Genomic DNA, 24,553 nt, shown 5'->3' on the forward strand with positions numbered 1-24,553 from the left:
TTTGCTGAACAACTTTGCCGAAGACACAAACCATATAGCTCATCAAGATCATGAGATATAGAAGGATGAAAAAATGTGTTACTAGCGCCATCTAGTGAATAAATTCCCAGTTAGTCAGATAGTCCTTGATTTGCTTTGCCGAAGACACCAACCTTCTAGCTCATCAGGGTCTTGAAATATCCGTTGAATAGATGATATGGCCAATTTTGGTACCTCAAGACAATCCGGAATAATTACGGAATCACTCGGATCATACACCCAAGTTTTTGGACCATAAACTGGAAGTATTTTTCGGGAAGTTCTGAAAATTTCAACTAAATTCATCGAGAAACAAAAAAAATATGTACATTTCGGTGTGTTTTTAGCTTGTGAAAATAATTAAGGCTGGATGAAGGTTTCTGTTCTCTGCCCCTTTTAGTCGGCTACACTCATCCCGCATTGTTAAATATTTCAAGAATACTGAAATGTCCACCACAATTCAGGTCACAATCACAATGAAATATTTTGCAAGGGTCATAGTTTTAGGAGCATTTGCGTCTTATGTGTTTGATATGCATTTATTTTTTTTTAAAACATTAATAAAAAGGAAGAAATTTGTTCCTTCGGTTAGAGACAACTTATATCAATACTAGCTCATAGGTTTTGAGCAAAACAGAGCAGCTTATCACACTTATATAAAGGCTCAACCACGGCTCTCCAGAATGAGCCGTTTTTTTTCAAAATATGTTTAAGTCTCCATTGCTCCAGATACCGTTTTGATTCATATTACAGACAGCTTCAAATTCCGGACACTTTCGTTTGTATGGGAAACATTTCAAACGAAATGTTTCAATTTTCGCCGTCCAAAAGTTCTCATTTTCGAGGCTCGTTTTATTAGGTTTTTTCCATAAATATCATTGCAAATTTATAATGCCCAACTACCTAAGACGTCTCTTAAGTGGTTGAACGATTTCAATTGATGATTTGACTGTTCCATTAATGATTATCATGAGCTGTCCGTAATTCGAATCAAAGCGTCCGGAATATGAGGCAAAAGTGAGGGAGCGTCCGGAATAAGAATCATGAAAAGGCCACACGTTTTGATTTATTTAAAATTATTCAAGTTGCGGACGCGTATTCTTAACCCACCATCCGAAAGTTAAGAGCTTCCGTCGCTTGATAACGCTAAAAAATCATACAGAATGATTTATTTTGTATGGTCCAAGCTGGGTTATACTTCACTGAGGCCTTAAGTGTCCGTAATATGAATCAAAACGGTATAAAGCAATTCTAACATTTGATATGGGCGAATGCTGAAGACAAGGCCTGTTAAAAATCTTACCCCATCGCTGATATTTTAGAAGATTTCATCACAAAGATATTGAACTCGACAACTGAATGATAAAATTTAGAGGTATGTTTCCAATTCCCCTCTACTGAGGTGAAAGTATCAGATAAAAATCAGGTCCAAAGCGAAAAATAGAGTTTAAACAGATTACACAAAAAAATTAATTAATAACATTCATGTTTTGTTTGCATTTTCCATATAAAAACTGCAATAAAACATGATATGATGATATTAGCATTTTTTATGGGCAATACTGTATTATGTGATCAATCCACATTGGTCCCAAAGCCATATCTAGGAAGACAAAAACAATTGCGCCTAAACCGTCAATTTTAGATATATGGTGTCTTCGGCAAAGTTTCTCCATATTATATAGACATTTTTTCAGAGATTTAAAATTAGGGTGGCCCACATGGTTTACGAGATCAGCACATAAACTTTTTTGCTGACACATTTAGGACTACACAATGTTCTACAATGTTTTAAAACAACCGATTTGAAGCAACTTTGCCGAAAAACCCAAATTTCTATCTTTTATGGTTCGCGAGTTATGATTTTTTTTAACAAAAAAGTTAGGGTGGTACTGAAAAATCAGTTTTTTCTTGATAACTTTTCATACGATAATTTCTCGCAAAAACTTTGTTCCGAGCACTTTTAGAACTTTTGATTGCGCAACTTTTTGCCGAAGAAACTACTGTTCCATCTCTTATGGTTACAGAGTTATAAGATTTTTTCTTCGAAAAAAATGGTTGTTTTCAAATGCCGATATCTCCAAAAGGCGCAAACTGATTTTCAATCTTTTGTCGGCATTAGAAAGATTATCTCTTTTTCTGGTTATGGTGAAAAAACTGTGAGGACGTTTTTTGTTTGAAAAGATTGACAAAATTTTGAAAATAATATGTTTTTTAACCGAAAATTGTCCATAACTTGAAAAATATTCGAGATAGCTCTTTGGCGCCTTCAGCAAAAATGTGCAAAATTGAAAGTTCTGAAAGTGCTTCTTACAAAGCATTCATAAAAAACCCTTTAAGATGTATTCCCCATAAACCGAATTTTATATGGTAAAGAAAGCGAAAAAAAGAGATATTTGCTGGAACAATCGAAATAACTGTATGTAAAGTCATTTTAAATTGAATACACATGTATTGATTTCGATCATAGTAAGCGGAATCTAGGGAGTTGAAAAAAGGAAAATTATTTGCTGAAGCAGTTTTCAAGTGATCAAGGCCCACCTTCTGGTTCGTTACCTTAGACAGATATTTGGGATTTATATCTGGCTCTTGTTCAAGATTCATGCATTCTTCAACAGGCGAATGCTGCCCTGACTTATTCGTTGTGGCAGATTTATTGGATTTGATTGAATTGAATGGGATATGTTGGATGCCCAGATAGAATAATTGCAGATACTTCTATATTTCTATGGGAGGATATCACGGGAAGTAAGGTTTTGGTAATTTGAAGGAATTCTTCAAAGTATACGTTTTGTTATCGTTTAGGGATGATAATATAATGAACGGGACCGGTATTGAACGCATGACCTTCTGCTTAGTAAGCCGAAGCGGTAGCAATTTATAACCAACCACGGCATAGATTAGCTGGACAAACAATATGTCGCGTGAAATAACAAGACTTCGTTTATGGATTAATGTTCCATGGATCACTGTTAAAACTGCTTCAGCAACTAAATTTCCCTAACTCCTTAGATTTCGCTTATTGTGATCGATCTTATTTCATTACATATATATTCAATTTTAAATGACTTTACATACAGTTATTCCGGTTGTTCCAGCAAATATCTCTTTTTTCGCTTTCTTTATGATATAAAATTTGGTTTATGGTGAATATATCTTAAAGCGATAATTTTTCATGAATACTTTGTATGAAGCACTTTCAGAACTTTCAATTTTGCACATTTTTGCTGAAGGCACCAAAGAGCTATCTCGAATATTTTTCAAGTTATGGACAATTTTCGGTTAAAAAACATATTATTTTCAAAATTTTGTCAATCTTTTCAAACAAAAAACGTCCTCACAGTTTTTTCACCATAACCAGAAAAAGAGATAATCTTTCTAATGCCGACAAAAGATTGAAAATCAGTTTGCGCCTTTTGGAGATATCGGCATTTGAAAACAACCATTTTTTCGAAGAAAATTTTCGATAACTCTGTAACCATAAGAGATAGAACATTAGTTTCTTCGGCAAAAAGTTGCGCAATCAAAAGTTCTAAAAGTGCTCGGAACAAAGTTTTTGCGAGAAATTATCGTATGAAAAGTTATCAAGAAAAAACTGATTTTTCAGTACCACCCTAACTTTTTTGTTAAAAAAAAATCATAACTCGCGAACCATAAAAGATAGAAATTTGGGTTCTTCGGCAAAGTTGCTCCAAATCGATTGTTCTAAACCATTGTAGAACATTGTGTAGTCCTAAATGCGTCAGCAAAAAAGTTTATGTGCTGATCTCGTAAACCGTATGGGCCACCCTAATTTCACATCTCTGAAAAAAATGTCTGAGAAATATGAAGAAACTTTGCCGAAGACACCATATATCTAAAATTGACGGTTTATGCGCAATCGTTTTTGTCTTCCTAGATATGGCTTTGGGACCAATGTGCAATCGATTGGAAGGAGATTTTCTATCTCTGATCCTTTTGAGATTATTATATAGTCCAGCTCCTTGATCTTGCTATTAGAAGGAACTGTACGACATGCCAAGTCCTACACTGGTGGTGGCTTCATGTTACATTATCACATCACAATATGATTTTTTCCTAGCACCTCGCTGATATAGATCTGAAACTTTAATACATTCATATCTCACTGAACATTGCTACGCAAATCATTATCCAACACAATAAATGAACGCGTTTCGCGTGAGAACATACCAATTACCTACTTTTATTTGTACCCTTTCATCTACATTAACATTGTCTAATGGCTAAGTATCACTTCCTTCACTGTTTTCAGTCGAATTGAATAAATAGTCTTTCATATACTCAACCGTGTCCTCTAGCAAGTACGGATAAACCAGCTCATAGCGCCTCGGGGGTCCACGTGTGTAGGTTCGTATGGTTGGGAATTCTTTAATATCCAACCTATAGCAAAACTCCTCTTCCGCAGTGCAATCTACATGTGCGAATCGAACGAGATCAACCAATCGGCCACCCGTCATCATCTGCGTAGCTTCAGTCCATTCCGGTAAGATTTTCAAACAGTATTCACACCTACATGAAGTTTAGAGAAAATGCAAACAATATTAGCACACTTGGGCAAACAAACGACTGCTCTCAATTCGTCACACACCATGGAACGTAGAACAGAACCATATGGTACTGCGAAGTGTTCAGCTGGCGATCGAACTCGTTCGGACCAAGCTTGACAGAACCGACGATGCTGTCGAACTCATCAATCTCATCGAGTTCGTTCAGCCTGGGATGTAGATCACTTGCAATCTTTTGCTCCAGTCCATCGACGCTTATGAAATTGGTCTTTACCAACAGCGACAACAGTAATAGAACGATTTGCCTCATCTCTGCCACACTAAACCTAACTATAGCCTCACAGCGACTGACGAATTTGGTTTCGGTAACACAAACAACCGCAAGGTGACGAACGTTGCTAGAAAAAAAACCGCGTTTGTTGATCTTCTTCTGACTATCGGCTATCGACGATGTTTGCAAGCGTGTTACTGACTGCGATGACAATCATTGGAGGCGCGCGCGATCATCACGACTGGGGGGTTTCGCGCTTGTAGAGGGGTATCGTTGATATCTTCGCCATCGACTCGCGCGGCCAACTACTGATCAATACTGACCGCCTCTGGCCAGAGCTGCGCAAAACATCGACAGATGAATGCAAAATGGTTCGGCCGAACTGAAGACCCGAATGTAGTAATTGAATAATTTCCGAATAATTGAATGGTTCCAATTAGTGCGCGCGCGAGAGAGAGAGCGCTTTTCTCGCGCCTGGTCTGGATGGGGATGACGACGACGCACAGTGCTTCGAACGTATGGCTCTTGGGGACAAAAGTCATAACGGGATGTTTTATGCGGTTTTGCCCTACGATGTGGAGGAGGATCTCGTTATACACAAAAAAACTCATTATTGGCATAAATGACACATATAACATCAGTAATGGCATGAGTGGCTTATACGTCAAATTTTACATTTGACACCATAGAACAGTGCTCGCTTGGAAGAAATGTTCAAAATAAAAATGCATGAAAAAGTACTTGAGTCGTTTGCATGAACGATGTATGTGACATGCGTAACCATAAAAGTGTCTCAATAACCAAGTTTTTATAAAAATATTGAAGTACGGATTATTCCAATGAAGAAAATGAAATCCAATAAAAAAGTTTGAATAAAGTTTCTTTTTATGTAGCAACACAATTTATTTACGAGCTATTAATCATCCGAGAACTGAATTATTGCTACAAAAGAAAATTGAAATGTCGTTTGACCAGAGGGTTTTATTTTCTTTTATTTCGATTTTTTTTTCAACGGAACGTCGCAATGGTTTCGGTCAGCAAACTTTCATCCGATTTTCCTGCTTCCGAAAATGTTTATTTGTACATGCTGTGTCCTGAACTTCCATCAAGCCCCACTAGCAAACCAGTTTTACAGCAGTAGAAGCTTTCAACGAGATATCCTTCATGATACTGGATGCAGTACAATTCATTGTTGTAGATCTTGTAGCAGCTGTTTCTAATGCAGAAATCGGTTTCGGAACTATTTTTCATTTATCTTGCTTTAGCACATAAAGGCTAGAAAGCAAGTTCGGATGTAATTCGTTCAAAGTGGTTCGAAGCAAATTATACTTTCGTTCCGACAGATCTTAATCAATGTTCAAAGCTAATGCCTGTGCTGCAGTCATGACCTGTACTTGATCCCCACTCGAATAATTTGATAAATTGTCAGCGAATGCGAGCTCTTCGTTGATAAGATCTGCAACACGTCCATTTTTAGTTTTTTTTGAACATTCATTGAACGGTATTTGAGGCCCCATGCCAGCCTTTGCAGCCGAGCTGGAAATATCTGAATCATCAGTTTCCTGATTGCGCGGGAGCTGAACTGGTTTTGCTAACCAGTCGGAGTTTTGCTAACCAGTCGAAAATTTTGTATGATCTTCCACATTTAGCCCACTTTTGGTTCATTTTGCAACAATAAAATTTGCAAAACGTTTTTAGTTCGTTCTCAAATATCTTGGAGAAAGAATCAGTGCCATAAGAACTATGCATGAAATTCAGAACATTATTTTTCCGATTGGGTGGAGCGGCAGATAACTAGTGCTCGAAACAATCTTTATTGATGATTGTGGCAGCATATCCTAAAAATCATAAGATGACATACAATTGGCAAACATATGCAGCTGGAACCACTTCCAGAATTTAAAAAATATTTCAAATTTTATTTTTAGGTTGATTTCAGAAAGGTACTTTGAGGTACTTTTTTGTATGGGCAAAAAGAAGATAAGTGTTTTAATTTTCTTCTGTATTAAAAATCATGTAGCTCAGAAGCATCTTTTTCAACAATTGTTAAAATATATCACAGAAAATTGAATGGAATGACTCCTACATACTTGTTTCAATACGGTCCATAACGATTTTCATTTTGAAAATATAATAAGGATGGGAATGAAGCGAATTGTATAGGGACTGGGTTGACACGAAAACAATGAATAATATAGAACGATGAAACAACTTGTCAACACGTGGTGTTTTGGCTTGTTTTGAAAACTGCACGAACTTTCTTATATCTGTACTACACGCTCAAAACATATGTTAACATCATGGCCTACTTGATTCGGTCGAATATGAAAGTTAATTTTTTGACTTTTGTCCAAGGGACGAAGCACTGTGCGACGGCGCGCGGGAGCCCTCTTCATGGACTTGTGCGATCATCTAGGTGTATTGTGTAGGTCAGCGATTCCCAACCGATAATCGTTGCGTTGGCTGGGAAACTGGAATTTCAGCGAGTGAAAAGTATAACAGCTGTTATGTGTGTGACCGTTTTGTTTCTTTTTTTGAATAATCGTGAAATACAGGATTGTAACTCTAATATTGTTGTTATTGCATTTAATTGATGCATATTTTTTTTCTTGTTTTTGTACTATTGTATGTATTGTATGTACTCAATGATGAGATAATGAAAATATAATTTATGTTATTCATCTAGTAGATGTCATTCTTAACTTTATATCAAAGTGTTTTTCTTGTATACTTACAATTCATATTTATTTTTATTTTCGTACGCTACGTCGAATTAGAGCAAAGCCTATTTCTTAGCTTTTTTTCTGTTCGGATGCGCCACTGCGACCAACATTTTGATCTATCATGACATTACTAGTATCCTTACTATATAGTGCATGTCATATTACTCCATTTCTATTGATAAACAAGATGAGACTAGGGTTCGAATTGGTAGATCGTACCCCTTAACGCACCACGAAAAGGTGATCTACCCGCGTTACGGGTAATTTTTTGGCTGAAACTAACTTAGACTGACGCTTATGCTGCTCTATAGGCTCACGGCAGAAGCAAGACTCCCGATTAACTAGCTCAATAGCATGAGACCCCTGAACTGTATCGCAGGGTCTGTAAGATACTAGGGAATTACCCAGACAACCAGAAATCGCACAAAACTTTACATTATAACCATTGGCGTAGCTAGGATTTTTTTCTGGAGGGGGCCTAGGGGGGGCCTAGCAAATATTTGTTTTCGTATCGTATTCGTATTGATTTCATATGATTGTACCCCGTCTCGCATAAAGCAGTTTGGCATAAGGCCGTTTGGCATAATGAGTGACTTAGAATGAATATCAGCATTTTAAAGCAAAAAAAACTTGTTAGGTTCTTGGTGTTCGTTTAGATATTTTCCAAGGATGTCAAACATTGTTGTGACATTAGAGAGCATAAATAAAACTCGTGACGGGTCTGGTGAAAGATCTTTTCGAAATAATAATTTTAGATTAGATTAATTTTTAGAACATAGATTATCTTTGAGCTTATTGTGATATACATATTTGAAAATAGTAAATTGTCAAAGAAAGTTCGCAGTTAATAATAAAGGGGATGTTCATTGAACATTTTCGCTTGATCGCAAGCTCTGTCCCAGTTGGGACGTAACACATGATGGAACTTACTTGGTAAAAGAAGGGAAAATTCATTTGCAAAAATTGAAAGCTCTAATCCAAGGTTCTATTATTGCAGCATAATGCAAAAATAGCCTTTATAAGAGAGCAGATTATTTTTCTCTTAAAATGTTTAAGGTCTAAACGCAAAAAAAAATCTTCTCACAGCATAACTCAAATATACAACACATTTGTAAAAGAAAATATTTGTGGCAAAACTTTCGAACTTTTCGATAGTAATTGTAATTTTGGAAATGTACGTCAAAAACACCGTCTATTATCGAAAAAAAAGAAAAAAATGTGATTGAAATAATATTTTTCCAGCATATCTCGAAATCATCAAGATCGTGTGTTTGCTTTCATAATATGAAGGAATATAAGCAGGTTCTAAAGTTATTATAATTCTTACAGCACGGCTTGCAAGAATTGATAAAAACAGCAAAATATAAAAATGGGTAACAGTTAGCTTTACTAAACTTTATCTTATAACAGTATAAATATAAAGAACAGCCTATTATTAAAAGAAGGCAAAATTTATTACTAAAACGATTTAAAAATATTGGGGCGTACTAGAACGAAAAGATATCAAAAATTGCGTTCAGAATTATCGAAGTAACTACAGTAATCAATTTCTCTTTTCACTAATAACTTGAATAGATCAATATAATCGATCGACGCCCTCATATCAGTTGGAAACAAAAAAATATCTAATAATATAGCTCCAAAGAACAGCCTATGTATAAAAGCAGGTGAAATTTATTTAAATTTTAAATTAACAGTTTTTATACCTATTATTATAGTAACCTCATATTTAGAAAGAACATCCAATATTTGAAAGAAAGGTAAATTTGTGCTAAATATATCAAAATCTTCAGTGCAAAAATCTATTCCAATAACGAAACTCAAAAAAAAAAAAAAGAATTAATATTTGGAAGAAGGGTAATTTCTAGATAAATGGTAAAATGCTATAGGTACCAGCTTACCTGCTTTAGTTTATTTAAGAGCATATGTTTGTTGAATAAAGTGTCATTTTGTATTAATTGACTCCAAAATAAGCCTGATGTCGTCAGAGGAATTCAATAGAAACGTAAAATCGAGTGTCATCTTAAGAAATCCTTGGTTTCACACACATTATACCAAAACGACTATTATGACAAACGACCATTATGCCAAACGGCTTTATGCCAAATAACCTACCATCAAATGATTTACCACCTTTCATATATTTCTTATTTCAAAAATCTTTCAAGAATTCTAACAAAAAACTTACAAGGAATGTTCTTTGTATTTCTTCCTAGATCTTTCCAGTTATTCAATCATGTGCTTTGAAAAGATTCCTCTGAGAATTCCTACGGGAATTTCTTCATTAATTATATTCGTACTTTTCAGTACTTTCTTCAAGAACTCATTTACTAGTTTTCACTGAGTTCGTCCTGAGATTACCATGGAAAATTATTTACAGAATTTCTGAAAATTTCTCGAGCAATCTCTATCGACTTGCTTAAAAATCTATTGAAGAATTCCGCCAGAACACATAAGAAATTGTTTTAATTATTTCTCATGGAAGGTTTTCTAGGTATTTATTGCATATAAATTCCAATTTTTAGTTTAAAGTATCCTCCTTTGTTCATTAATAATTTGTTTTGGTATTTTCAGGAATTTCTAAGAATTTCTCCAATAAATTCTAGGATTCTCAACAAAAACATCTTCAAAATCACCAAGCAAGGATTCATTCCATGAATTCTTCAGAGAGTTCGCCTACAGTTTTTTGAACTTTGCTTTAGAAATTCTTTCTAAAGTTTCTCTACAGGATTGTTTGAAAAAATCGCAGCAAAAAAATTAAATGGCTGTTCCAGTAGACTGGCCCTTAAACAAAAAAGTTGTAAAATTCAACGGGGCACCCCCTAGATATGTGCCTTAGGGTAAGAAAAAAGCTCTCTCAAAATTTCAACTCATTTGGTTACTCTCCCAGCTGGCGCATTCAATTCAAAGTTTGTATGGAATATTCGTCTCAAATATATTGAAAATTTACCCTATGTCACTGTTTCGTCTCGTACACTAGTCAATCGCGTTCAATTGAGCCCAGAATGACAAATTCACTAGTTGATACGCTAATGAACATAGTTGCCGAAGGTTGTATCTGGTTTTAAGCTCATTTTCATTAAGCTTTCAGTTGTTGAAAGTTAGGCTTAGATCAGCACTCCCGTACAATCACACATGTGCATGCACCTTGTGCCGCAGCTCGCCCAGCGTCATAGGTGGCTATGATGCGCTTAGTGGCTACCACCCAGCTAAGTTGAAGGAATACTAAGCAATATTACAAATCTACTTCAGATAGTTAAAACACCAACTTTATCAATTTTAATCATCATACAACCTTCTACAATATTGTTTGCTATAGTGTCAAGTACTGTTTTTGACATTCTGGGTTCAATTGAACGCGATCAACAATTTTTCTGACTCAAACAGGAGATGATGTGCTGTTTCCTATATGTTGGAGCTGAAAATCCCATATTAACTTCAATTCAATTGCGCCAGCTCATGGAACGACCAAATGAGCTGAAACTTTCAGGAAATCTTCCTCTAACCCTAAAGAATAATCCTGGCGAGTGCCCCGTGGAATTATACAACTTTATTTTTCTCCCATACTAAGGTGGGCCAGTCTACTGTTCCAGGGGTGTCACTTTAAGGATTCCTCGTAATATTCCACAAGAATTTCATGAGCAATTAAAAAGAATTCAAATAAGAAAATGTGATTTCTCAGAGAAGTTCTCCGCAAATCTATCTGTATTTTTTCACAGATAATTTTTATATTGATTAATCTTAAATCAAGAAGCAATAACTCGCATTCTTTCAAAACTCCCTCGATTTTTTTTTATTTTTTTTTTTCAAAAATAGCAAACTGAGAAATGTTTCAAGAATTCCAACATTTCTATAAAGTTCCTAGCGGATCCCGGGGCTTTCTTAGAGAATTAAATTATTGTTTCCCTAAGATACTTCCGAAAAAAATACCAAAGATTCATCTAAGCATTAATCAGATTTTTTTTTTGCTTTAAACCGCACTAACGATTTTTTGGATTTTTTGAAGAAGTTTTTCATCACATTTACCAAGATTTTGCAATGTATTCGTGAACTTCTAAAAAAGAAATCTCCAGAAGTTCCATCAAGTATTCTATCAGGTTCTAATAGCTCCATTTTTTGCAAATGGTAATCCAAGGAATCTTTGTTAGTAATTTTTTGAATAATTGCAGCTTAAATAATTCGGAAAAATTTACTAAATTCCTGTCGTAAAATTCACGAATTAAACCGCAGAATTTCTGGATCTCGTTGTACCTCAAAGAAAAGCTGAAGAAGTCCTTTTAGGACTTACTACAAAAATTCTTGTTCTTTTTTCTACGTCTTTCTTAATAGAAAATGATTGGTGTTAAAACGGATGGAATTTTTACTGGAAGTATTAGTTACTAAAATCTTACATAATATTTTGTATGAACTTCGAAATTTCCTGATACAATGGTGAACATATTGATGTTGAACCAATTTTTCCTACCTCAGGAAATCCCTAACAAACTTTTTTGAAGGGACTATTTTGTAGTAATGTAGAATTTTAACGCGAAAATGTAAGATTTTTATGAATTTAAATCTTAGTGGAAATATTTGCATGGACAATAGATTGGTAATGATTAAATGAAAGATAATTTATATTTTTTTCTCTAGAGATAAACTACAGGAATGTTAAAACCTTTCTAATGAATTTAAAAATAAAACTCAATTTCTCAAGAAGGTCCATCAGAATCTTCTTTAGAAAATTTATTATTTTGGAAATACTTCTTAAGGATTTTTGATGAACTTCGCGGAAGAATTTGTAATAAAATTTCTAGGGAAACTATTGAAAGAAATTCACAGAAGAATTTCTAATAGAACTCTCAGTGAATATCTCTGTATTAAATTTGACAGAGTTAATAATTTTTTGAAGGAATTGCGAGGGAAAACTGAACTTTTGAAAGATAAAGTAAGATTTTTCAGGTAAATCCGGGAATATTTTCCGGAATCAATTTTCTAATAAAAAGTAGACATTGGATGTCCACCAGGAATTCGCTTTGAAAGTATGAACAAGTCTTACAATATTATTTGACTAATTTCGAAAAGATTTGCAAAAGTTTTGAAGCCACCCTTGAATATTTCTTGAGGAACTTGTTTTAACTAAAATTCTATGAAAAATATCAAAAAGATTTTTCGAAAAATTTTGCTACCAATCTGTTGAAAATTAATCAAATAATTTATGGATTAATAAGTTTTAATGGAAAAATATAGTTTCAGCAATAAATTTATTCATGCGAAAATACTTAAAACATTTAATCAAAGTCAAAGAGAGCTGGAATAAAACACTGTGATCGACTTTGTTACATTTTTCACACCATCTGAAAAGAAACTTGGGTGATGCGAAATTCCTTGAAAGTTGATTTTTTCGACAAAAATTCCCGCTATTCATTGTCTGAGAAATTCCTTCAGTAATTTTGTCCTCTTTTCATTTTTTTTCGGACATTATACCGTAAAGTGCCGTAATTCAGCGCAGTTAACGAATAAAACATTTCAAATGCTTAGTTAAAAATTAGTATTGCATCAACAAAAAAGCTTTATGGGTGGATCGCTAGCCAATCTGTTTTAGATTATGGCAAAAATATAAACTAGACTGTATTCACATGTTACAATTGTGATTTTTTTGAAATAGTTCACTCGTTGAAATTGCTTAATTCCGCGCAGAAGAATGCCTAATTCCGCGCACTTGCAAAACAATCAAATTAACATTAATTTTGTATAAGGCAGCATCCATTCATTACGTAACGCTGAAATTGAACATTTTCAACCCCCTACCCCCCTCCACAACACTTTTTGTATGAAAAAAAAGTAAAGTTTTGCATGCGTCGTAACGTAGACTTTTTTATAATTTTTTGACTATTACATGAAATAAGGATAAACATTTGTTATAGTCTTTTCCTGAGACGAGACTCGCGAAGACGGTCTTCTTATTCTGTCATTGCTGAGTTTTTTACTTATTCCTCTGTGTTTGTATCAATCATGCGCAAACCCTCACATGAACATCCCAGCAAATATGCAATTGCGATTGCATCACACCGAAACATAAAAAGCCTTTGAAGTGAAATTTTATGCCAGAAAAAGTTGCAGACATTTGAAATAACAATAGTCTTGTGTTTCGATTTATAAGCAGCTTTGTAAAAACTGCTTCGAACACTGAGATTTTTATAACAGTTTATTTTGAATACAATACTTTTCAATTTTTCAGCATTTGGACGTTTCGCGACTGCGGAGACGTTGATATTTTTTTTTCCTTTTCCTTGTCAGCTTTGGGGTTGCATGTTATTCCAGAAGAAATTTCAAAAAAATATAAAGTTTGGCGAAATCGCCCGACTACCTCTACACACTTAAATTATTTTACCGTAATCCGTGAATTTCACCGTAATCTCAACAGCTGATCAGTTCGGTAAAATAAAACACCGTAATTCCGTCGACATTCAACGGATTGCGGTGAAATTTTACCGAAAACTGTAAAAACTTAGCGCACTCCGTTAATTTATTTCACCGAAATTTTCAGATGTTGGGATTACGTTGAATTTCACGGATTCCTGTAAAATAATTTAAGTCTGTATATTCGTATTCTGCACTGTTCATACAATAACAAATGTTTATGGACCTTGGTTTTGGACAAACTTTTCCTTCCACCATGAATGACCACGTGGTTTCTGAACGGGATAAATCTCAATAATTATGCTAATATTTGATAAGATTTCATAGAAGCATCATGAAACACATCTGTAGCAAGTAGTTTCATAGAATATTGCAGAAATAACAAAACATTTTCAATATAGAAATCACGTTTGTTTGTATCCTACAGTCTTAGCACGGGCGCTAAGGAAATTGAAAAAATGGCGTCTACTCAGACGGGCCTCCACTGTTTATTTTTTTACGCCGCGAAAAATTGCTCTATTTGCTTTTATTTGTGATTCAAACTTATTCTAAATCAAAGTAGCATCAAATGGCGTTAAAAGTTGCTGCAGTATTGATGTGTATTTCCATATGTAAATAATTTTGTATGAAATGCGCGGAATTAGGCAATGCGCTGAATTAGGGCACTTTACGGTACGAGTTGAAGTTAATATATGCATTTCTAGTGAATTCTCACAAGGGAAATCATCATCATCACCACACATTATTTGGATTATTAAACAAACGAATTTTTAGAAACAAACTTTCGATTTTTTGTACCACGGTGTTTTGAGCAACGGAGATGTCGAAAAATTATACTTATCGCATACAACAAGAAACAAGTTCTAACAGTAACCAATCGATGGACAGCCGGACGGTTAAGCTTTCGGTTGTCGCGGGATTCTCCAAATTCAGAACAGCCACTTTGATGCTGTATAAGACAAGCGAGGTTTTCTCACTATAGTGTTGCACAACATAAAATAACAAAATAACTGAGTCATGTACGATTCAGAAGATGTTGCTTTATGTTAAATTTTTTGTTTTTCTTTATTATCATCAAAAAATCTGGGGGGGGCCTGGACGATTCTGGAGGGGGCCAGGCCCCCCTGGCCCCCCCTGTTCCTGCGCCAATGATTATAACTCGTTAATTCATACAGATTACATCGAACCCGCAAAACACGGTGGGTAAAATCGACAGAATTATGAGTTTCCTTGCATAAAACGCTTATTTTCTGAATTCTGAATTGGAGCATGCTTATTTGAAGGATGATGGCAGGTTGTGCAATTAGACATTAGATTGATTCTGGATGACAGAATTTGTAAATGCTTGACTCTCCGACTAATTCTATTGAGGACAGCTTCAAATGAATCAGGATTTAGAAATATTATGGTGATTGTATGGCGGCACATTACGTATGCGAAGTAATCAACTACATGTGTACAATGTAATCGATATTCCATAACCTCTGATTTTTCTTATTGTTTTTGTTTTGAATGGTGAGAATATCTATTATTTCTCTAGGTGTCTGATAGGATATTTGAAAGTTCAACCTGGGAGTGTATCCAAAAAAAACTTACGTAAGGTGCCCCGGGGCAAGTGGGACATGAAAAAACGATAGTTCAAACAGATTGTTCAATATAATTTAAAATTATCAATATTTTGCAAATCCAACAACACGGTCATATTTTGGCAACATTTTTGCTGGTGTGAGCATGAATTTGATCGAATAATTTCGAAATTGTGAATACCTTAGAAAAAAGATGGACAATGAGCCATTGACGCAGTTAACTCGCTAAACGGGGCAAGTGGAACACATCCAGTTTTATGCGTCACACCACATCAGAAAGTCAACCATTGCAATAATAGAATTGATAAATCATAGATTTTCAATTTTGAGTACATATTTGGTTTACATAAGGGATAAACCATAAAATACGTAACGTTTTAGGAAAAAACGTAAATGTAAGGTTATGTCACATCCCATTTGATTGCTGCCTGGCATGGCCCGCGTTTCGACCTGTGCTGTTTGGGTCGGCCCGCGTGAGAGATGATGCTGTTTGGGCCGGCCCGCCCGAGAGATGATTGTGAGGCGAGCTTTGTTTGTAGTTGACAGCCGTACACCCACCCTGGGTACAACAGCTCCATTTCTTCACATTCTGTCACCTCCAAGCGACGCGTTTTTCTCCTGGAACAGATGGGTCTACTGCTTCCGCCTCTGTTTATAACCTTCCACGTTCTGTCGAGTTCCTTGCTGAACCATTACTGCCCGCGTTACGTTCTTCTCCTTCAGATTGGTCGGGTGAATGGGTTTTCAACCTTCTTTTCACTAAAACTATAATCAAGTTTATGGAATTTGGAATAACGTTTGGAAAATATTTGAAACTTTCAATAATTTGGAAAATATTTGAAACATTCAATCAATAATATCTATAGGTTACCTCAATAGGAAATTTCTCTTTCGTTTTATGGTGAAATCATCAGTAAGATTTCAAACGAGTTGTCGTGCAGTGTACTATGAAAAGGCCTTCTGCTGATTATTGGCAGTGGTGCTAATATTTAGGGCTTATTCACAAATTTCATAACGCTAAAGGGGGTGGGTGGGTGTACTCATGATATTACGGCTCATACAAAATTTGTAGAACATTCATACAAAAAGCGTTACGAGGGGGTGGGTCGGTGTAAAAAATGGCCATTTTTAGCGTTATGAAATATGTGAATGAACCCTTATCACATCATCTGGAGCAGCTCAGATATCAATTTGAGAAGATCCAGTCTGATGGAATGCTTAAGTAATTCAAATCTTGGATTACTTATTATAGGAAATCGCCCAACCTTCATGATATTTGCTAGAGAAAAAGTATTACACATAATGCTCTGCTCGTACAGAATCAGTCACGAGTTGAAGAATTGGTATGTATCAGATGATGAATCATTACCTTATCATCGCTACTTTTCTATGAACATATGAATGTATATTCGCAGGCTTTGCATTTTTATATTGCACGAACTGGGAATTGGTTTTGTAATTTGTTTCCACTTCTGGAGAATTGGAACACAATTGTCCTTGCTCCGAATGATCTCACAATTGCTTGTCCGTTTCCTTATGCAAATTTTCCACACACTCCCTTCACGGGAAAAGTGGACGTCTGGTTATTTGTAAAGAAATATGTCAGATAGTCAGGCTGCTTTAAAAACTCTTGCTTCGTCCAACTCAGGGCCTAAGCTTGTTGAACCCAATTTGAGGAACTGAATTCAGTGAACTCTGTAAATCTTGTATGGGTCCTGGCTATTCTTACATTGCTGGTAATGGATTGGCTAATCAATCAGCTCGCAATGGAGTATCGCATGACTTCGTTGACCCTCAGGCAGCTAATCCAATTTCGAAGGGTTGAGCTGGCAACTTGTGGGCTTCGTAGCCGTGCGGTTAGTGTTAACGAGGCATTTAGCCGCATCGTGCTACGGAGTGTGGGTTCGATTCCCGTCTCAGGCTGAAAAACTTTTCCAAAGAAATGTTTTCCGACTGTGCCACTGGGCGTTGCATGCTAGTCCGCTGTCTAGTGTGGTGCTTCCTTCAAAGGGCAAATAGCCCACTGGAAGCATTAACGTGTAGTGTCTTTTAAAAAAAAAAAAAAACTCAGCACAAGCAATATTAGAATAATTTTGAGTCATGTCGTCAAACAAAATTGTACACTACTACATCGCATTGATTCATGCGACGAGTGAAAATGTTCAAAGATAAAGCGACAAGCTTGAATATTAGCCATGCCGGAAATATCACGTCCATACGCATAACTAGCTCATCGATTTGAAAACGCCATACTATAATATCGAAGAATGAAGATCTCGAGAGAATAATCAAGTTCGTTCTAACGTCACATGATGCGAGGACAAGGTGATGGATGATGATGGTAGATTGGGCCTCTCTAGGTTGTCATCTTATACCGCCGTCTTTTCAAAAACACATCCTTCGTCCATTTTGATAAGGTTATCAAATGCAACAGGTTTATTTTCTCATGTTCCTTTCAACATTTCTCATGGCTTGTTCCATGTTTACATAGTTTTAATATTTATCGTGGTATAGCTGCGGTTGGTTGTTCAAGTGTTATTTTGTTCTAGTACCTATTTCTGTTCATGTTTCAAAATCAGTTGTTGTGAGATAATTGAATTTTAAAATTTCTCTCTGATGTTTAATTTATGTTTCCATGCTCAGAGGAATCGCATCTAATACTTTTATGTTGCTTATGGGATCATTTGCTGTTAACCTTTTCTATGCTTTATTTTGTTTTCAATTTACAATTCAATAGATGAATATATCAAATGCGATCCATTTTTTCAAGTTTGTAATTGTTTTCTGCCACTTGAAATGGTTGTTGTGTGTTTTTATTTGATAAGTTACATCGATTTATTTTATTGCGATATTTTTTTTCTTCTGTCTTGCTTATTCATTCCATTTGCTATTTTGAATTTATTTTTTTGGTTGGTTTTGATTATATTGGATTTTCAGATTGTTACAATAGGTTGTTTCATCTAAGACAAAAATATTCTTGCGCTTTTTATAATCATTCTGCCCTGAATGTGAACATCAATCAATTCGTGTTTATTTTTTCGCTTCTGCTCATACCTGATATCTACCGGGTTGCTTCATTCATTTATTCATTTTGGTAGTTTGCTAATATTTTTTAAGATCTACACTTCGCTTCCAACAATCTCCATTTCTTGCCTCACAGTCTCGCTTTGTTTTAATTAGTATCACATTCTTTTTTCTGTTAGTTATGGTTTTTTCATCGATTCCGTTCAATGACTGTTTTTCTTAAGGATATTCCAGGACTGTCAACGTAGTGAATCTTCCAATCGCTTATTGTCTCGTATATAAATATATGTTTTGACTTTCCAAGGTATGATGCTAGGTTTGATGGAGAACATAATCTACTATATTTTTCGGATGTGTTTAGGATGCTGCCGGGATTTTTTTTATGAGGAGGAAGGCAATGATGTGTGATTTATGTCTTCGAATCGAGTTTTGTTATACTTTCTTTGAACTGATGAGTTGAAAGCATTTAGAGGCACTACAAATCTGTCTCTTTTTTAAATGAGAGTAAGCTGTCAATTTTAATTTGATTTTTCTTCTGTTTCTTAGGAGATCCGTATTACTGTTAAAATATGTCATTCTTCTTTTATGATCGCTATATTTTTCTGTTTTGTTTAAATTAATAATCAAGAAGAAAACATTGCAATAAATAAGCAGTGAAGCCAAGTAAATTAATTATAGCGAATGCTGTAATTTCGAACAGTTTTTTTAGGCAACGTTAAAAAATGAGAGATCTCAAGGATAATAAAATAATGGATAAAAAGGATTTTTATATACAATTTTTCTGATTGATTGATTCGTTTTAAATTATTCATTTTTTTATCAGTAAATAAACTGACCTCAGCTAGTGTGAGCTTGATATCTGTTAAATTAAATTTTGAGTTTATAACATATCATTCCACTTGGATAGTTCAAACATAGTGCTATTATTCTCACATAGTTTTGAATTTGAAGGTAATTGTTTAAAATTTATCTTTGACAATGAACTACGTTTGGTACATATTCTCTCCATATTCTATCGACTGAATCTCTTGGATAACTTAAACATTTTCGAATTTATTACCTGCCTTTTCGGTGTACAACATAAAGAAACAAAAATATCGCTATTCTAAATAACTATGTTCACTTGTGCTTAATATGTGCAGAATAGAAATCAGACAGCAATCGAATCACACGCAGAACGAAAGAAGTGTAGGTAGTGGCAAAAAGAAACCGGCGATGCAACGGAAGAACAATCATCTAGGCCAATTTTGGGGCTACGGAAAAGAAATGTGATAAACTACAGATTAGAGATAATAAACGAACGGAAAAGGAAAACTATAACATCTTACAGTGTTGGGAAACTACATAGAGAAACGCACATGACACTCTTGATCGAATCCATCGCACGCTTTAACATCCACTTCGAAATAAAATGTTGCTCAAATTTATCACGATGGCGCTACTACTAATAATAATTCATTTTGAATGTTGAAATGATGGGACACTGAAAAGTTTTCCAAGTGACATCAAAATTAAAATTTTTGTAATATAAAACCGCAAGAAAATCAAAATTTGCTATTAGAGATGCATTTATCTTTACAGGGAGTAAAATTCAAACAAGGAAAATAATGAAAAAAAAACATCTTAAAGTGCACTTGTATTTAGCAGCAAACTTTATTACGGTATAGAAAACTAAGTAATTTTGTTTAATTGGCACAACTAGGTGATGTTTAGAAAAGAGATGTCTAAATAACAAAAGGTCAAACGTGATACACCTGGTGGGAAATTTTCTTTTCTTTGAAAATGTTATTCGAATTTTTGTCCCTTCTTTTGAGTAGTGTTTGATCCTTCAAGCTTGACGCTTGCTCCTTCAAGGGCGGGCGATGAGGGCAGGATCAAACTTGTCAAGCGTCGTTTGAGTAGTAAAATGAAAAAGTGCCGCGATTCGTTAGTAGTGCTTAATCATTTGATCTTGTCGCTTGCTACTGCGGGAGCGCGGGACGAACACTTGCTCGGCGTTCAATGCGTTTCTCGATATAACGAATCCGGTTAGGAACATTCATTTCAAATTTTATATCTATCGTTCACCAAAACGAATACTTTACCCAACCCTTTCCCATATCCAAACTCTCAGTGTTTACTTGTGGAAGTGCAGAGGACTCCTCGGCTTCCATAAAGCAAGTAACTCGTCAACATTTTCCTCCCATCCCCAAATTGACCTGCATTCGGACGCAGCCGGCGCCATTATTGTTTATTGAGAGCACCAGTACTTACACATTGAGGATGCTACTGATCATGAGTAGTGTCTGTTGGTTTTCTGTGTAAGTACAGCAATTCTTACAATAACGGAGTAGCAACTGCCGGCGGTCAATCATGCCCATGCTCATGCTCGACCTTTTGTCCCTTCTTTTCTTTCTCTTCGAATTATATTCATTAGACATACTTTATTTCGACATTTTGTCCGTCGACCTTTGAATCTATGACAATTCATTCGACATAAAACTTTTGATACACATATTCGGAGAAATTCATGGGGGAATTTATTTTGTCACATTTTTGAACGAAATACTGATGAAACCCCTGGAGGAACCCATGAAGCAGTTATCGATTTTTTAGACGATTTTTTGGCGAAATTCTCTGGGATTAATTAGAAGAATCCTTCATAGAAATTTCGGGAAAATACTTGAAGGATTTTTTGTAATCATTGTTGGTAATATTTTGAATTCCTACTGATTCCTACCGATGTTATTATCAGTGTTGGAAAGTGGCGAACCGGATCAAAAGCTAATCAAAATGCTCACGAACGTCAGAGTGCTCGCATCTGTCGTGCTCGCGAGTAAACGAAGGTAAGGTGTATCGTGAAAGTGTCCGGTACTGTTCAGAGCCAATCGCGCTTTTGGGAAAACAACACTTTTTCCCCTTTGATCTTTCTGGGTTTCAAGGGCTTATGACCACAAACTGGTAGTTAACAGTCGATTTGATGGATGTACAATTGATTTGACTGCCAGAATCGTAATAAATCAAACCTTGTTCGGTTATTAGCGAGTAGATGTTCGCGAACTTTTTGCTATTTCTTTTGGTAGTAATTCACACCTTGTTCGCTTAATCGCGAGTAAATGTTCGCGAGATTTTTGCTATTTGCTTTAGTATGTTCTCTCGAGCAGGGGGTGAGAACTTACTCACACCAAGCCTGTTTGCGAGTCTGTCTTGCTTATTTTGCGTTGGTTTACACTCGCGAGATGCTTTGTGATGAAAATATTTCCACCACTGGGTGTTGGAGGAATTATTTTTCGAGATTTCAAGCCTAGATGTGTTTAGAGAGGCATTGATGGATATATCTTATTTTTAAAATTATAACATTTTTTTTTTCGTTTGAGCGAAAAGACGTGTTTGTGTGTATGATAAGTTCAGAATATTCACAGGGAAAGTCGAAAAAAAAAAAAAGAATGCATGGAACTGTCATTTTTATGGGACATTTCATGGCATTGTTTTATTGCCTACTTGATGGCAAGACGAGGTTTGCCGGGACCACTAAATATAGTATATAGTTGTCAAAAAAATATTCTAAGGCTGACTTGATTGGAAACAATTATCAGTATAAAACTCATTCCAAAATAATTGTATCATAGTACGTATACCGCCGGTGTGTCATAAGTATAAAACGAGAGAATGAAGAATTATTGAACAAAATAAAAACTGACACGAACTAATCTAATGCAGAGCTGACAAAGGATTACAAGACAGCATTCAAGGAATCACATAAATTAGGACTAAAAATGTGACACAGGACGCAAACACTTCAACTTTTAAACGGTATTTTTGAACCCAACTACAATTTTTTGCTTGCGATCCATTACAATGAATTTACGAACTAATATTGGGTTGGGTGAATTAAGTCTGGGATTCGAAGCGTCTGGCAAATATTTTTTATCGAATATTAAAATGAAAAACTGAACAAAACCAAATTTATTTGATTTTTTCATACCTTGAAAATAAATAAAAACGATTCTAGGGAATGTCCTATTCTGGGAAATGGCATTCGGGAGAATGTCCCTGTCTGGGGAACGTCATTCTGGGGAACATCGTTCTGGGGTTTGACTTTCTGGGAAATGTCCTACAACCCTAGAAACTGTTTACCTACGCTTCCATTCTTCCATCATTATAGCACGCTTGATACATAGGGTGTCTGCTAACCAAAAAAATACCATAAAATTGTCTTACCCCTATACCTTCCCGCATGAACTGGCGTAGATGCAGGGTTATATCCGGTCTGCTGTGGGCCAGTTTTAAATGCATTATCAATTCCTACCCCTTCCCTTCAATGGTCTGCAACATGCAATTGTTGTCTAACAATAGAAGATCACCAGCACTTATACAGTAAGGGTGTCTGTTAGTCCCAATTCATATGGATGTTTCCTTGTGCAAGTGCAGCTGATCTGATAATACTAGAGTAGCAACCACGAGCGATCAATCAAGCTCAAGCTCAAAATAATAGAAGGCCATTCTGCAGTCTCAAATCTGAGTCTTGAAAAGGATGCAATTACCAATACGTTATTAGTTGATTTTGATTATCACAAGTGAATATCATTCATAGCTCATTCAGGTTGTAAGTATTGGAAATTATCTGGTATGGAATACCTTAGTTTGATATTCAGCAGTTATTGTCTTCTGCTCGGGTTCGGGCACACAGAATCTCTTGCGTGACCTAATTGTGCTGGTGTGGAGGAAACTGCGGAGCATATTGTGTTCGATTGCTCGCGTTTCATTGTTGTGAGAGATCGCATGCTTGCTACATGCGGAGCCGACACGTCCCCGGACAATGTAATACTGAGAATGTGTGCGGATGCCGATTGCTAGAATGCAGTAGCCGTAGTCACTCACTAATAATACCACAATGTGAAAAAGCACAGCATTTTAGTCCTATCAGTCTAATCTCTTTTCTTCTGAAATGACTGGAACGCTTTATCGATCATCGCATCCGTGATATCCATCTGGCAAACATGCCTCTTTATGTAAACCAACATGCTTCCAAAACTGGAAAATCTACTACCATTTTGCCTCAAATTCCGAACAGACTCATATTCCGAACACTCGGTTTTTGTATGGCGATTTGGTTGAAATGCAAATATCAGCTAATTTGTGCCTATCCGATACATTAGAAGTCACTGTTGGCCTTATGTGTTCGGAATATGAGTCAAAACGGTATGACTTTTTTCATAAATCATGGGCAACGATTACCAACTGGAATCATAAAATGCTAGTCAAGGACATTGTCCTCCGATCACAAGTTACAAACTTCTCCTCAAAAGTTTTATTATTGCACTGTTGTAATCGAAGAAGAGCGAGAGAGGAGAGAATATCTCATTGATATATTGGCTTATCTAGCGATGAACTAAATTCACTTGATCTAAGAATTGTGACACTAGAGCAAGGCCAGAACATGTTGAGAGCATACGGATGCGTGCCCCGCTCATTTGTCACAATTCTTGGACAGAATGAATTCTTTTCATCAGTGGATAAGTCAATAGGTGCCTTGGAAAAGTTAGGTGAGAATCATGCGTTCATGGGTTGTCTACACGGAGAAAATGACTTACTCAAAAGTGAGTTCATTCGGGGGTTCGTGTACTAACCTAATTTTGAGTTATTTGGGTGGAAGTTGTTTTCATTTGCAGCCATGCGAAAAAAAAACCAACTGACTAAGTTCTTTTTACTCAATCGGCAGATCAAATAACTCAATTTTCAGTTCTGAGTCACTGACTCAAATTTGAGGTAACGCACTTAGCTTCGGGTTTTGGGCTGTTATGCTCTTCGCTCTCTGACAACAATAGAAGGAGCGAATAAGATAGGGAGAGAAAAAAAAACCTCAAAAGTAATGTGAAAAATACTCAAATATGGGGTTCCCGTTTTCTCCGTTTACAGCCTTATGGAATTGACAGTTTGGTATTAGAAAACTGCTTCAGTGCACTGTTTGCCCGATACTGTGAGCTCGATGTAATACATTATAGTTGAAATTAAGAAATAAAG

At 35.7% G+C, this 24,553-nt stretch overlaps 2 protein-coding genes across 9 annotated transcripts in view; both read right to left on the bottom strand.

Annotated features, from left to right (window-relative positions):
- Positions 1-4,191: 4,191 nt before the first annotated feature.
- Positions 4,192-5,313, bottom strand: LOC5571569 (probable protein disulfide-isomerase ER-60). The gene is made up of 2 exons (XM_001653653.2): positions 4,628-5,313; positions 4,192-4,548 (listed from the first exon to the last, which is right to left on the bottom strand). The coding sequence occupies exons 1-2, from the start codon at positions 4,852-4,854 to the stop codon at positions 4,263-4,265; spliced, it is 513 nt and encodes a 170-aa protein (XP_001653703.2). The 5' UTR covers positions 4,855-5,313; the 3' UTR covers positions 4,192-4,262.
- Positions 5,314-17,929: 12,616 nt separating this feature from the next.
- LOC110676690 (solute carrier family 41 member 1) overlaps positions 17,930-24,553 on the bottom strand; it is a 221,527-nt gene continuing 214,903 nt past the window's right edge. For all 8 annotated transcript variants that reach the window (XM_021845565.1, XM_021845546.1, XM_021845551.1 and 5 more), the window contains one exon: positions 17,930-19,803. In XM_021845565.1, coding sequence (XP_021701257.1) covers positions 19,787-19,803 — 17 coding nt within the window. In that variant the 3' untranslated portion in view covers positions 17,930-19,786. The remainder of the gene's footprint in view (positions 19,804-24,553) is intronic.

This window comes from Aedes aegypti, chromosome 1 (assembly GCF_002204515.2).
Source record: "Aedes aegypti strain LVP_AGWG chromosome 1, AaegL5.0 Primary Assembly, whole genome shotgun sequence".
Lineage (NCBI taxonomy): Eukaryota > Metazoa > Arthropoda > Insecta > Diptera > Culicidae > Aedes > Aedes aegypti.

What these genes read in the sequence shown, in the direction of transcription:
- LOC5571569 (XM_001653653.2), bottom strand. Translation starts at nt 4,854, where the DNA reads ATGAGGCAAATCGTTCTATTACTGTTGTCGCTGTTGGTAAAGACCAAT. An exon ending in GTTCTGTTCTACGTTCCATG is followed by an intron (nt 4,549 to 4,627) that starts GTGTGTGACGAA and finishes AACTTCATGTAG; the next exon opens with GTGTGAATACTGTTTGAAAA.